The sequence below is a fragment of the Lissotriton vulgaris genome, chromosome 9 (assembly GCF_964263255.1).
Source record: "Lissotriton vulgaris chromosome 9, aLisVul1.2, whole genome shotgun sequence".
Taxonomy (NCBI): Eukaryota; Metazoa; Chordata; class Amphibia; order Caudata; family Salamandridae; genus Lissotriton; species Lissotriton vulgaris.
In genome coordinates this window covers 780,627,506-780,642,313 of record NC_141697.1, presented here as the reverse complement: position 1 = coordinate 780,642,313, position 14,808 = coordinate 780,627,506, and the positions used below count along the sequence as shown (strand labels likewise).

The window sequence follows — 14,808 nt, the reverse complement described above, 5'->3', positions numbered from 1 at the left end:
GGTGATGAACGGCAACAGGGGCCGGCTGCTGCTGGACGCGGCCCTTCAGAGGACATAACTTTGCACTTGCCTGCTGCGCCATAGAAGGTGAGGCGTGCATCGGACTGAGAGGTCTGTGTGACGCCCCGGCGCCCCGAGACTGTTGGGACACTGACCAGGACTGAGATCTGAAGTGGGGGAGTTGTGGAGGGAAGCAGAGCGCAGCCCACAAGAGCGGGCAGGCGCGGTGTGAGACCCGCAGGAGCCGGTGGGCCCTGGGAGCTGCACGGAGGCCCTTGACATGGCTGATGTAAGCACTCGCCCTATAGACTGGGAAGGTTTGCTGGGTGAACTGTGATGCACGATGACTCGATAACGTGGAGACCCGAGGATATGCCTGTATGACATTCGGGGACTACCAGTTGGATGTTGGGGTGTTTGACTCACGCACGTGGCCTGCAAATGGCACGGTGAAGTTGCGCTACACCTCAAGCGCTGGTTGCGCATTAGTAGGCCGGTGTCCAGATGATGGTTGGGACCACTCGTGGTGGCATCCCCCTCACATTGCATGCAGGGTATGTTTCATGCGCCCAGCTTAGCGTGTTGACATGCCACGCTGATTGGGTGAGGCCGGGTGGAACGATGGGGCGCACCAGAGGCGCTGGATCGAGGGCTTCGTCGCAGGCTGCGGGCCATACTGAAGTGGAGCACTCGCAACACGTGGAGGGGCAAAAGCCTCAAAGGACCGTTTGGACACAATCCTGAACGCAATTGAGTGTTCTTGTGCATCGATGGAAGCTAAGCTAGACAAAGTTGTTTTGACCCTTAACCTACTTTACGCCCACCATCGGAAGGTGAAAGAAAGGGTCACCGCTGTGGAGCAAGAGATAGCGGAACTGAAGCCAGCCACAGAATTTCAGGAAAAGCAACAAAATGCTCACGCGGTCAGGATCCGATATCTTGAGGAGCGGATGAAGGATACGGAAGGCCGCTCCAGGAGGGACAATGTTCGACTGATTGGACTGCAGGACTAGATGTGGCCACTTTCATGGAGCACTGGCTCAAGGAGATACTACCGAGCACAGAGTTTTCCCCATCCTTTACTATCAAGAGGGCGCATCGGGTCCAGGGCAAGAAGCCGACCCCAGGTGACAAGAGTGCGACTGCTTATCTTTAAAATGCTACACTTTAAAGACCGCAATGTGATCCTATGGGAGACGAGGAAGCTGGACGAGGTCAAATTCAAGAACGTTAAGATGTTGTTTTTACCCGACTACACAATCAATGTATAGTACCAGCTTGTGTCCTTCTTGCCTATTAACCAACTGCTACAGCAGCTGAATATCTTGTACTCCCTGCTTTTACAAAGTTGTTTTGACCCTTAACCTACTTTACGCCCACCATCGGAAGGTGAAAGAAAGGGTCACCGCTGTGGAGCAAGAGATAGCGGAACTGAAGCCAGCCACAGAATTTCAGGAAAAGCAACAAAATGCTCACGCGGTCAGGATCCGATATCTTGAGGAGCGGATGAAGGATACGGAAGGCCGCTCCAGGAGGGACAATGTTCGACTGATTGGACTGCAGGACTAGATGTGGCCACTTTCATGGAGCACTGGCTCAAGGAGATACTACCGAGCACAGAGTTTTCCCCATCCTTTACTATCAAGAGGGCGCATCGGGTCCAGGGCAAGAAGCCGACCCCAGGTGACAAGAGTGCGACTGCTTATCTTTAAAATGCTACACTTTAAAGACCGCAATGTGATCCTATGGGAGACGAGGAAGCTGGACGAGGTCAAATTCAAGAACGTTAAGATGTTGTTTTTACCCGACTACACAATCAATGTATAGTACCAGCTTGTGTCCTTCTTGCCTATTAACCAACTGCTACAGCAGCTGAATATCTTGTACTCCCTGCTTTTTCCGGCTCGGCTCCATGTGGTCTTCAAAGGAAAATCGAGGTCCTTTGATACACCCCAGCATGCCTGGGACTGTCTCGAAACATCGGATCAATACTTAGGCCCACGCCCTACAGGTGCCAAAGCTGCGTGGGCTTATGGGGCAGGCGGGGAAGGCCCCCAGCGGCGGCGACCTAGGAGGCGATTTCTTGGATCATCTGCAGCACCTGGTCCAGAGCAGATTCGCAGAGAACGGCAGGCAGTGGTAGGCATCGTGGAACAGAAGGCAGAAAGGAAGGAGCCGGAGGATAAAGTGGACACTTCCCTCCGTTCCTCAGTGGCCGGAGGGTCATCAGTGGCAGACTCCTCATCGGACAAGATCTCGCTGAGAATGCCAGATGTCACATCTCAGACGGCGGATAGTATTGTACGAAAGAGACTGGGCCTGATACTCAATATAAGTAACGTCGCTTGAACTGCCATGGGTGAGATCATGGTATATGGTTATATGCAAGGAAAGTTTTGGTATATGGGGTGTGTCTCCGTGCTCCTGGGGGCTGCTTCACTGTTGCAACTTATGGTGATGTTTAACTTGATGTTACTGGGGAGATTCACAGTGGTACACCCTACATGGTTATACACCCCTCTGCCTCACCACTATATTGGGAACCGGTAGGACATGCTGTTGTGCTGCTACCTATCAAGTTTGGGCGACAACTCAAGGTTGGGGGCTTTGCCCATGTAATGTTTTTTCTCCACCTTGTTGGCTTATCCCTTTTCCCCTTTATCGCAGGAATAAGGGGGGGGAGGGGGTATTGAAGATGTTGCAGCGCATATCCGACTGTCACTTCGGGGTGTGTGGGAGGGCCGAGAAGCTATTTATCGCTCAAATTACCTTGTTCTGTGATGGGTCACACGATAGTTACGTGGATGTGAGGGGTCTATGAACACCATCCCGCAGATACTTCTATCTTAAGCGACACAATGTGCATATAGCACTCCTATGGGAGACGCACTTGAATGCGGTAGAAACTACCAAACTGTAGTAGATGGAGGGGCAAGATATATGCCACGAACTACTCTCTATTTGCTAGGGGGGTACTCATTTTGATACACCCGGGGACGCCTTTTGCAGTGGATGAGGTCCTTACTGACAGGGAGGGTAGTTATGTGCTCATAAGAGGCAGATTGGACCGGTGACATTTACTGCTGGGAAACGTGTATGCCCCAAATGTGGATCAAGATCAGTTCTTCAGTCAGTTGTCCCTTGTAATGCTGAAATGGTGTAAGGTCCCTTGGTTGCAGGGTGGGGACTTTAACAGCATCCTAGACAAAGGGGTAGATAGATCCTTTCCCCCACTAAGGGGCATGGCTGCCCCGGCCAGCTCTGTAGTGTTGAACGGTTGGGCATATGGCTGGGGTTTTATCGATGTCTGGAGACACCGTAATACCAGGGTGAGGGGGTACTCCTCAGTTAGTTTTTTTGGATCTCCCTCTTTACTTCCTTACGTTTCTGACTCAGGATATTGGGGACGCACACACTGATCACAATCCACACAGTGTCACACTGACCTGGAGTTCCCAGAGTCCCTTCTTGGAGATTGCAGCCGGTAATGCTGGAAGACTCAGTCTTTCGGAAGGCAATCAGAGAGGCTATAGGGGAGTACTTCACACTTAGCTCTGGGACTGCTTCATCTTCTTCAGTAGAATGGGCAGCCATGAAGGTCACTCTGAGAGGGAAGTGACTGGCATCTGGGCTGCGAAAGCAGGGAGAATCAGATCTGATTGAGGTAGAAAGGAAACTGCTGGCGCTGGAGTCTCGAGCGATCACACACAATGCAGAAATGTCGGAGGCACACAAGAAGCATGCAGAGCTCTTAGACCGACAACGTTGCCTCAACTTTGCGGCGCAATCCGCTTCCATGCATGCCAAAGCGGATAGGTCGAGTCGCTGTTGGCCTGGTTGATCAGGCTGGAGCAGTCAACCGGGCCCAATACAGCTCTTCGATCTCCGGATGGAACGCTCAAATTCAGGCAGCACGAAATACACGCCCAGCTGTCTTCACAATTAACGCAATTATACCGATCTGCCAGGAGGGTTTCTGAAATAGCGATGCAGGAGTTCCTAGATAGCCTTTTATAGCCCTGACGCTGGAACAGCAGACGGAGCTGGATACCCCGCTCACGCTGGAAGAGGTTAAAGGCACAATGAGGGCCCTGCAATTTGGAAAGGGCCGAGACCTGACTGGTTCCCCCACAAGTTTTACAAATCATATGCTGACCCCCTAAGCCTACAATTGCTCAATGTATTCACGGAAGCACTAGAGAGCCTCTCCCTCCCAACCTCAATGACGGAAGCGACACTGATTACACTCTCCAAGCCGGGTAGAGATCCTACTTCTACAGGTGCATACCGGCCCCTAGCATTACTGAACGGGTACTACAAAATTCTGGCAGGCATATTAGCACGCAGATTAGCGTCTGTTATCACGCAATTGGTTTATCAAGACCAAAATGGGTTTGCGCCTGCCCGAAACACATCACTTAATATTCGTCGGCTGTTCCGGGTGATGCGCTGTGCCGCAGTAAGACTGGCCTATAGCGGGTTGCGTTGTGTTAGACCTGGAGAAGCCATTCGATACGGTTGAGTGGCCACAACTGTTTGCAGTACTCCATCGCTATGGATTTGGGCCATACATACTAAGCCTTATTAGATTGCTATATGGTGCTCCTACAGTTCGGGTGCATCTGGGGACTCGAACCTCTACTGATAGAAAGGGGTGCCCTCTCTCTCCATTGATTTTTGCCTTGGCAATTGAACCACTGGCGATGGCGCTACAAAACTGTGCACCGGATTGGGGGATACAACTAGGAGACGGCCTGCATGCAGTCTCGCTCTACACGGATGACATCCTGCTCTATGTCAAAGATCTCCGGGCGGTCCCACGGGTGATCCCGGACACCCCAAGATCATTTGCTTTACTATTTGGGCTGGGTGTGCATCGGTGTAAATCTGGTCTTTTCCCTTCACCCCTGGAATATAGGATCCTCACAGAGGTGGAGGAGACTGTGGTCCACTGGCAATTGGTGGCGTTCCGATACTTGGGTATACGTATCTAAGCATTGGTCCTGCCAAGGCTAGACTACAGCAGCGCTATGCTCTATGGCCTTCCCAAATAAACCCTGCCTCCACGAAGGACATCACTGAACACTGCGGCCAGACTGGTCACAGGTACCAAACGAAATGAGCACATATCTCCTATCCTTAAATCTCTCAAATGGTTGCCCTACGAAGCTCGAATTCAGTTAAAGATTGCCGTTCTGGCGCACAAAGCCCTGCACTTCAAAACCCCAAGGTACCTAGCGCAAAAGCTTGAACTACCCTGTGGTGGGAGAGCTCCAAGAAGCGCCATCACTCTCCTTCTAAAACCACCCATTCTTAACAAAAAGAGAACCTGTCTCCGAGCCTTCTCCGGTGCTGCCCCTAGGATATGGAACTCTTCCACCGGAAGTACGCAGAAACTCATCAACGAATGCTTTCAAACTGGAAGCCAAAAGATTCCTAATGAACACATTTTTACCTTAACTGCATTAGGATCATTTGTTTGAAATCATTGATCCTACAACCATTGTACCTTCAGGTACCATCATGTGATGTTGCTCCTCTGTACCGTATTATGTGCCCCCTTCGTGGCCTGCTCTCTTCCTGTTAATTGTATTACTCTCCTGGATTAATTTGTCTGGGAATCATGCCATTTTTCCTGTTCTGTATTCCTACTGGATGTCGATATTGGATCTATGCTCTTCTTTTCCTCAGGAAAAGGACCGTGTGAAAAATGGTTGATACCCATTTGCAGGGAATTAGGCACTTTAAGGAATGAGGAAGCTTTTAGAATCCTTCAACCGACACAACCCCACATTTGGTATTTGCACTGTCCAGGTTCTTGTTTAATGCATGGTTGATAAGAAATAGGGGAAATGCTGCTTCGAATTAAATTGGCACTTTTATATTATTGTACAACACCAGAATGTATTATTTATACCAATATGTATGCTTATCTTGGATCTATGATTTTATGTAGTTGCTCGGCCCATGCATGAATGCTAAATGTATTTTTATGACTTGGTGGTTTGTTTTATCCTTTTTAACTCGTTGATGCTGATTTTAACTTTATGTGGTTCTTGCATTTGTATCTTTAATGTGTATCTCTTTCATGGCATATTGGTGAAATACAAATTATTGGATTGGATGAAGAGCTTTCCAGAGTAGTCATTTCAGCTACTGAAGTTACTGCTTGTATAAAGGAAATCCACCCTTCCATGACAATGCTACAACATTATTTTAGTAAAGAAATAGTTGAAAAAGTTATCTGGTCAACATACTTCTCAAAATGGTTTCTATAGAGCAGCGTGGGTGTGGACAGGACTCGGTCATAAATGACAGTCATGGCCTGCAAGTCGCACTGTGTCTTCGCCCACTCTACATACATCTCCCACAGTTTGTCCGAACGAAAATCCATTCCTGCTGCTGCCAACGCCATCTCAAAAACACTGCAACAGAAACAGGAAAACAATTTTAGTATCTAGAACAGTGGCCTATAGATGAATTTTCAGAGTAGGATAATTGTGGATTAAAGCTATTGGTTCCTAGTAATGAAATCAGTGGGAAGGGCAATAACTCAAATGTTCATGTGTGAAAGAATTAGCCTTTTTTAGAATGAAGCTAAATTATTTCACAAAAAGTAGAGTTATGGGACAAGATGATGTTAAGAGAGGGACTGGTACCTATCAGGTAAATGAACAGAGGAAAAGTATCACCACTAATAATTAGTACCCATGACTCTAGTTTACAGGCATCCATTAAATATAATTTACCTCACTGAAACCTTATGTTTGTATTGTATCAACACAATTTGCATTTTTGGGTCTGGGTTTACAAGTATTCTATTACAGGCCAAGGTAACAGAAACTACTCTAATCATACAGTGTAACAGAAAAGCAACTAATTATGTTCCTATTATTTGATGCATTTAACATCGGTCCCGGCATAGTCCATCAACCAGGTTTAGAATGATATGTTCTCAACTCAACCAGTAAAAGCAATGCACTTGTTTTTTCATTCTTGCAAATAAATCAATTTAGTTCGCCCTTTTAAAATATGCAGTTGGGTACATTTAAAATGAATCAGGTTAACATTCACTTAAAAATACCAATATTTTAGTGGCGAAGCACTAAAAGATATAATTGGTATAAACATATTTACACATTGTGACAGATATGCATTATAGGAAAAAAAACATAAGCGTACATCACCTTATTTATTGATGTTCTTCTAAATGGATATGATAAAGTTGTACATATATGTGATATATATATATTTATTTTAAATTTTTATTTTTATTTCCCTAGTAAGTATAAAAATATATATAATATTAATATTAACACTATTTATAAAGCGTGAACCGTTACCCAAAAAGCATCCTGGCACTTAAAATCAGATTACTAATTTGAGACACGAGCTGGAGTTTATACAGTCAGGTATTTAAAGCTTTTCTGAAAGCAAGGAGATTATGTATAGACCTGGCAAGCTGTTCCATAGGGTGATAACTGGTATGGAGACCTAGATAAATGCAGAGGTTTGCATGTCACATTATTTTTGCAGTTTGTGTCGCAGTGGAAGGGGGCCATCTTCATAAAAGGCTCTGTGAGTAGTGTATAAGGATTTCAAAGTGATGCACTGGTTTACAGGAAGCCAGTCACGCGAATCAAGCGGTGCTGCAGTGGAAGTGTCAAGGTAAAGAAAGCACAAGCTTTGCTGCCGCTGTCTGAATACGCTGTAAGCTCTAAAGATATGTAATTCTGCCCAGGAACAGAGTATTCCCATAGTCTAGTCTGCTTAAAATCGTATTTTGGACTACCAAATACCGACAATGAGTGGGCAACAGAGGAAGTATCTTACGCAAAAAAACGTCATTATTCCAAAGCACATTAATGATAATTTGATTACATGAAAGGTAAGAAATATATAATTATCCATATGTATTCCTAGATTCCGAACCGACTCAACTGTAACAGGGGGTCGAATTGTCTTCAGGAGGCCTAAAATCTGCTGGCAAAAATCGCCCTGGTGATCCCATGAAGCAACTCATTACTTCAGTCTTGTCCTCATTAAATTTAAGTGAGTTGACTTTGAGCCATTAGGAGATGTCTCTCATAAATTTATAAACAAGTATTGGCATAGCCAATAGGTCTCGCCTTTGGGGCCTTATAAGTGTATAGGCAGAGCTATCAACTTTGCCAATGTGTTTAAGCTGTGCTGTAGAGAAGTGTGGCTGCTGTACAGCATGCAAAAAAGTTTTAGTAAAAAAGTGCCACTTGAGTGATGCTGTGCTGGCCCTGACTGATGCGGTGGTGGCGCTGACTGATGCGGTGGTGGCGCTGACTGATGCGGTGGTGGCGCTGACTGATGCGGTGGTGGCGCTGACTGATGCGGTGGTGGCGCTGACTGATGCGGTGGTGGCGCTGACTGATGCGGTGGTGGCGCTGACTGATGCGGTGGTGGCGCAGACTGATGCTGTGGTGGCGCGCAGTGGTGGCGCTGACTGATGCTGTGGTGGCGCGCAGTGGTGGCGCTGACTGATGCGGTGGTGGCACTGACTGATGCGGGGGTGGCGCTGACTGATGCGGGGGTGGCCCCGACTGATGCCGTGGTGGCCCCGACTGATGCCGTGGTGGCCCCGAGTGATGCCGTGGTGGCCCCGAGTGATGCCGTGGTGGCCCCGAGTGATGCCGTGGTGGCCCCGAGTGATGCCGTGGTGGCCCCGAGTGATGCCGTGGTGGCCCCGAGTGATGCCGTGGTGGCCCCGAGTGATGCCGTGGTGGCCCCGAGTGATGCCGTGGTGGCCCCGAGTGATGCCGTGGTGGCCCCGAGTGATGCCGTGGTGGCCCCGAGTGATGCCGTGGTGGCCCCGAGTGATACCGTGGTGGCCCAGAGTGATGCCGTGGTGGCCCCGAGTGATGCCGTGGTGGCCCCGAGTGATGCCGTGGTGGCCCCGAGTGATGCCGTGGTGGCCCCGAGTGATGCCGTGGTGGCCCCGAGTGATGCCGTGGTGGCCCCGAGTGATGCCGTGGTGGCCCCGAGTGATGCCGTGGTGGCCCCGAGTGATGCCGTGGTGGCCCCGAGTGATACCGTGGTGGCCCCGAGTGATGCCGTGGTGGCCCCGAGTGATGCCGTGGTGGCCCCGAGTGATGCGGTGGTGGCCCCGAGAGATGCCGTGGTGGCCCCGAGAGATGCCGTGGTGGCCCCGAGAGATGCCGTGGTGGCGCAGAGTGATGCTGTTGTTGAGCCGAGTGATGCTGTGGTGGCGCTGAGTGATGCTGTGGTGGCGCTGAGTGATGCTGTGGTGGCGCTGAGTGATGCTGTGGTGGCGCTGAGTGATGCTGTGGTGGCGCTGAGTGATGCTGTGGTGGCGCTGAGTGATGCTGTGGTGGCGCTGAGTGATGCTGTGGTGGCGCTGAGTGATGCTGTGGTGGCGCTGAGTGATGCTGTGGTGGCGCTGAGTGATGCTGTGGTGGCGCTGAGTGATGCTGTGGTGGCGCTGAGTGATGCTGTGGTGGCGCTGAGTGAAGCTGTGGTGGCGCTGAGTGACGCTGTGGTGGCGCTGAGTGACGCTGTGGTGGTGCTGAGTGACGCTGTGGTGGCGCTGAGTGACGCTGTGGTGGCGCTGAGTGATGCTGTGGTGGTGCTGTGGTGGTGCTGTGGTGGTGCTGTGGTGGTGCTGAGTGATGCTGTGGTGGTGCTGAGTGATGCTGTGGTGGTGCTGAGTGATGCTGTGGTGGTGCAGAGTGATGCTGCTGAGACACTTTCTTTGCTAGTTACAGTTGGTAGAAGGGGGTGGTAGAGGGGTAAAAGGGGGTGGTAGAGGGGTAGAAAAGGGGTAGAGGGTAGAAGAGGGGTAGAAGAGGGGTAGAGGGGTAGAAGAGGGGTAATGGGGAGGGTAGAGGGGTAGAAGAGGGGTAGAGGGGTGGTAAAGGGGTAGTGGAGAGGTAGAGGGGTAGTAGAGAGGTAGAGGGGTAGTAGAGAGGTAGAGGGGTAGAAGAGGGGTAGATGTGGGGTACAGGAGTAGAAGAGGGGTAGAAGAGAGGTAGTGGGGTTGAGGGGTAGTAGAGGTGTTGAGGGAGAAGAGTGGTAGAAGAGGGGTAGAGGGGTAGTAGAGGGGTGGAGGGTGGTAGAGGGGTAGAAGATGGGTAGTGGAGGGGTGGAAGAGGGATAGTAGAGGGGTGGAAGAGGGGTAGTAGAGGGGTGGAAGAGGGGTAGAAGAGGGGTAGAAGGGTAGAAGAGTGGTTAAGGGGTAGAAGAGGGGTTGAGGGGTAGAAGAGGGGTGGTAGAGGGGTAGTAGAGGGGTGGTAGAGGGGTAGTAGAGGGGTAGAAGAGGCGTAGTAGGGGGTAGAAGAGGGGTAGAGGGGTAGAAGAGGGGTAGAGGGGTAGAAGGGGGTTGAGGGGTGGTAGAATGGTAGAAGAGGAGTAGTAGAGGGGTAGTAGAGGGGTAGAAGAGGGGTGGAGTCGTAGAAGAGGGGTAGATGGGTAGAGGGGTAGAAGAGGGGTAGAGGGGTAGTAGAGGGGTAGATGGGTAGTAGAGGGGTAGAAGAGAGGTAGAGGGGTTGTAGAGGGGTAGAAGAGGGGTAGAAAAAGAGTAGAGGTGTAGAAGAGTAGAGGGGTACAAGAGTGGTAGATGGGTAGAAGAGGGATAGGGGTAGAAGAGGGGTAGGGGGCAGTAGAGTGGTAGGGGGTAGTAGAGGGTAGAGGGGTAGTAGAGGGGTAGAAGAGGCGTAGTAGGGGGTAGAAGAGGGGTAGAGGGGTAGACGAGTAGAAGAGGGTTAGAGGGGTAGAAGAGGGGTAGAGGGATGGTAGAGAGGTAGAAGAGGGGTAGAGGGGTAGAGGGGTAGAGGGGTAGAAGAGGGGTAGAGGGGTAGTAGGGTAGAGGGGTAGAAGAGGGGTTGAGGGGTAGTAGGGTAGAGGGGTAGAAGAGGGGTTGAGGGTTTGAAGAGAGGTAGATGGGTAGTAGAGGGGTAGTAGAGGTGTAGAAGAGGGCTAGAGGGGTGGGGTAGAGGGGAAGAAGAGTAGAGGGTAGTAGAGAGGTAGTAGAGAGGTAGAGGGGAAGAGGGGTAGAAGGGTATAAAAGGGGTAGAGGGGTAGAAGAGTAGAAGAGGGGTAGTGGAGTAGAAGAGGGGTGGTAGATGGGTAGAAGAAGGGTAGAGGGGTAGTAGAGGGGTAGAAGAGTAGAGGGGAAGTAGAGGTTGTAGAGGGGTAGAAGAGGGGTAGGGGTAAGTAGAGGGGTAGTAGAGGGGAAGTAGAGGGGCAGTAGAGGGGTAGAAGAGGGGTAGAAGAGGGGTAGTAGAGGGGTAGAAGAGGGATAGAGGGGTAGAGAGGTAGAATGAAAAAAACATTTCTCCAATCAGTGCACAATGTGTGCAAGAGACGCTGTGAAGTAAATAAATATAGGACTGCGGACTATACAATACATTCAGCAAACATGAAACGGAACTACTGAATTCATCAGCATGCATGGGTTAACTAATAAGGCTGATAAAAAAAAGAATTACGACTTACTACAATCACAATAATCTATTGCAATATTTTCTGTCTCACTGAAAGCTTCTTGAGCACATAAAAAAACAAGGAAGCTATCGGCTTCAGGAATGTGAAAGAAAGATCTCTTATCTTGAAAGCTGATGACCCATGACCAGAGAGGAGAGCCATATGGCGCCTCTGCTCGTGAGCCTTTACAGAAACCCACATGGCGGCTCGAGCGTGCACACTCTCGTGAACGCAGGCATTAGGCCAGCAAAACCCTGTGGGTAGCACTTTGAAAAGCCCCTTACTAAAAGTCGAGCAGCAGCGCATGCGCTGCTCTAGGCTCGACCTAAAAAGACATCATTGGGTCAGAAGAGGTACAATCCAATGTCAAAATTAGCTGGGTGTCATCAGCATAGTTTACAAATTTAAGGCCATGTGATCTAATTAGACTGGTAAGAGTTCTTAAGTAAATATTAAACAGTACTGGGCTTATGAGGAGCCCTGAGGTACTTCCTGTTTTAACTATTCTGAAGGATGAGAGAAAGGTAGAAAGGCAGGCCGCTCGCATTCTTCCATCCAAAAAGTAAGTCTGCAATTTCAGCACTCCTCCCTTTAGCCTTACTTCTGACAACCTTGAGAGTAAAATACTGTGATCTATTGTGTCAAATGCTGGAGACTAATGAAGCAGCACCAACACTGTATGATGACCCTAGAGTGTTGCTATAAGTAGATCATTTAAGGCCATAACCAAGGATCCTTCTGTGCCAATTAACTACTCTGGTTACTGAATTTGAGGCCGATAGGCTCACATTGAATTCTAATAGCTCAGCCGGCAAAACATCCTTCATCTCAAAAGTCCTTAATTTGAAATGGGATTTACAAATAATAGTCAATCCTCCACCCCTACGAAAAGGCGCGGGAGATGATTCAATATTATACCCACCCGGGCATACTTCTCCCAGATCAGGGTTTGAATTAAGGGTTGTCCAGAATTCCGTGACAAAAAGAATTTCCAAACACGTAGTTGATATTAACAGATTGATCTCTACCTCATGCTTCACGAGTGAGCATGCATTAATAAGACTGCATTTTCAGGTCAAGTTACACAGATTGGAGAAAGGTAAACTAGCATTTGACCGAGGGGTATCAAGGCCATCTGACAAAAGATTATGTTGATACCCAAAAGTTGACTTGAGAGAAGGACAACGACGAAGGTTACTCTGACGTAATCTTGTAAAGCAGAGTTCTAGCATAAGTAATGTTGGAATCTGGTATTACCTAAGCTTCAGATGTATCCACGGTGGAGAAACAGGCAGCATGAGCACGACTGGAGCACGCACGGATGGGCTTGTCTTAGGTGCACCATTGTCGCGGCTGCACTGCAGGCCAACTTAAGTTTTGTGCCATAAAAGAAAAACTGGAGAACGAACCAGAATGGCGTCCCTGTTTGGGGAAACCGAACAGAGGAAAAATGGTGTCTGTTCTCTGAAAGTGCAAATAGTAAAAAGGTATTTAAAAATCTCATTTCCCCTCTTCTGATTTGGAACGAAGCACAAAAAAGAGAGTTACTGCCCCCTGATTAAAACTCAATACACCACTTAAAAAAAAAATATTTCGATCTCTTGTTCTATACAGTGCTTCATGTGCTAGGAAAACTGGTATGTAACGCAGCCGCCTGGCAGGTAAACTTGGGTATTGTGCCACAAAAGAAATGCTGGAGTGCAGGAATCTGCTATGTATATACTATTCCAAAGCAAGGTATAGTGAGCACAGAGTCCAGTGGATCCCCAAAGGTAGGCAGAGGCTAAAGTAGATAATACCTTACTCTCTATTAGTGGTAGTGTGGGCAAGCCGTAAGGCTTTATCAGAGGGTAGTGTAAAGCATTTATTGTACACACCAAGGCAAGAATTGATTTCACACACTCCAGACTGAACTCTGACCAATTTTGTTATGTATAAAAATATTATTTAGTTGTATTTTATTTCTAGAACCAAGCCAGGCCTGGTGCAGGTAAGGGAAATAATACTTTACAGGCATAATACAGTTGAATGCAGTTGTATGTAATTGGTTTGGATACAGGTAGGGCAATTATTCAGAAACAATTGAAATCACTTTTCAGTTACTGTATGATTACTTATTAATTACTTTTTAAGTTACTTTTTCTACTGAGTGTGATATGCCTGGATAGCACACTGGGACATTTCCTAAATAAAAGGTAAGTAAATCAGTTTTTGTAAATATATAGCTTCTTAATGGTTTCATACCATTTTCCAACTCCTCACTTCAAACATTTTTCACAGACAAGCAGTCAATGCAATCCAATGGGAGGAAATGAAGTTATCGGTTTACAGGTAAGTACTTAGGGCCAGATGCATCAAAGGGTTTTGCCCATTCTGTATCTATGGGAAAATGTGTTCATGCATATGACCCTTAGTTTTGGGACTTGGTTTTCTGGGGTTAGAACAAAGATTCCCCCAGGGTCAAGGATGCACTCCAAGAGCAATATCAGCAGCACTAGGGCAGCTGGGTGCAGAGTGTTCAGCACCGAATGTTATCCAATAGGGGATAGAGGGCCTCTGGTTGATGACTGCTCACGAGCACGCCACAAGGTTGAGGGAGCTAAACTCCTGGACTTAAGCTCTTGGCAAAGAGGGGTTCAAGTTAGCACCCTAGGTGCACCCACAGCAGCACAAGGGCGGCTGGGTGCAGGGTGTTTTGGCATCGGTTACCATGTTACTTTCAATGGGGATTCTCCAGTTTGAACAAACACAGCAGGCTGTGGGACGAAGATCTTCTGGAGGCGACCACCAGTTGGAGAGGTAAGCTGGGATGTCATGGGATGCCGGGACACCATTGGGTGGGCCACCCAAGGCTGTGGGCATAGGATGCAGGGGTGTCTTTTGGCATTGGGTTTTTCTTACTGGCTCCGGTCGCTGTCGGTGTGATTCTACAGAAAGGGGCTGCAGGCGTTGTCAGGAGACTTGACGTAGGTCAGAGATCATAGATCCCAGGTCAGGATTGCCAGGGTGACCTCCTTGTGGTGTTGGGTCAATCGAACTCGGCCCGTGGGCGTCAGGTGCAGAGTGGTGCAGACTTGTGGATTTGGCAGAAACCAGAGTCTGTTGGTGAGAAAATCTGGTGCTCACAGGAGAGAAATTCTGGTCTGGGAAAGCAGGGCAGGTCCTCCGGGTTTTGAGTGGCTGCTGGCAGCAGAACACACCGGGATTCTGCTGGAGCAGGTTGAGGTCGGGACAGGCCGATAGTTCTGAGGCCAAGTCAGTTGGTGTCCTTCCTTTTCTTCCATCAGCACGGCTCTTCAGTCCTTCTTGTTTCTTTTTGTCTGAGGAGGCAAGGTT

General features: G+C 48.8%; 1 protein-coding gene across 1 annotated transcript in view; it reads right to left on the bottom strand.

The window, feature by feature from the left end:
• The window catches only part of LOC147692246 (uncharacterized), a 793,905-nt gene that overhangs the window by 696,684 nt on the left and 82,413 nt on the right, over positions 1 to 14,808 (bottom strand). Inside the window, exon 5 of the mRNA XM_086938501.1 lies at positions 6,258 to 6,425. Within this exon, the coding sequence (XP_086794627.1) occupies positions 6,258 to 6,425 (168 nt within the window). The remainder of the gene's footprint in view (positions 1 to 6,257; positions 6,426 to 14,808) is intronic.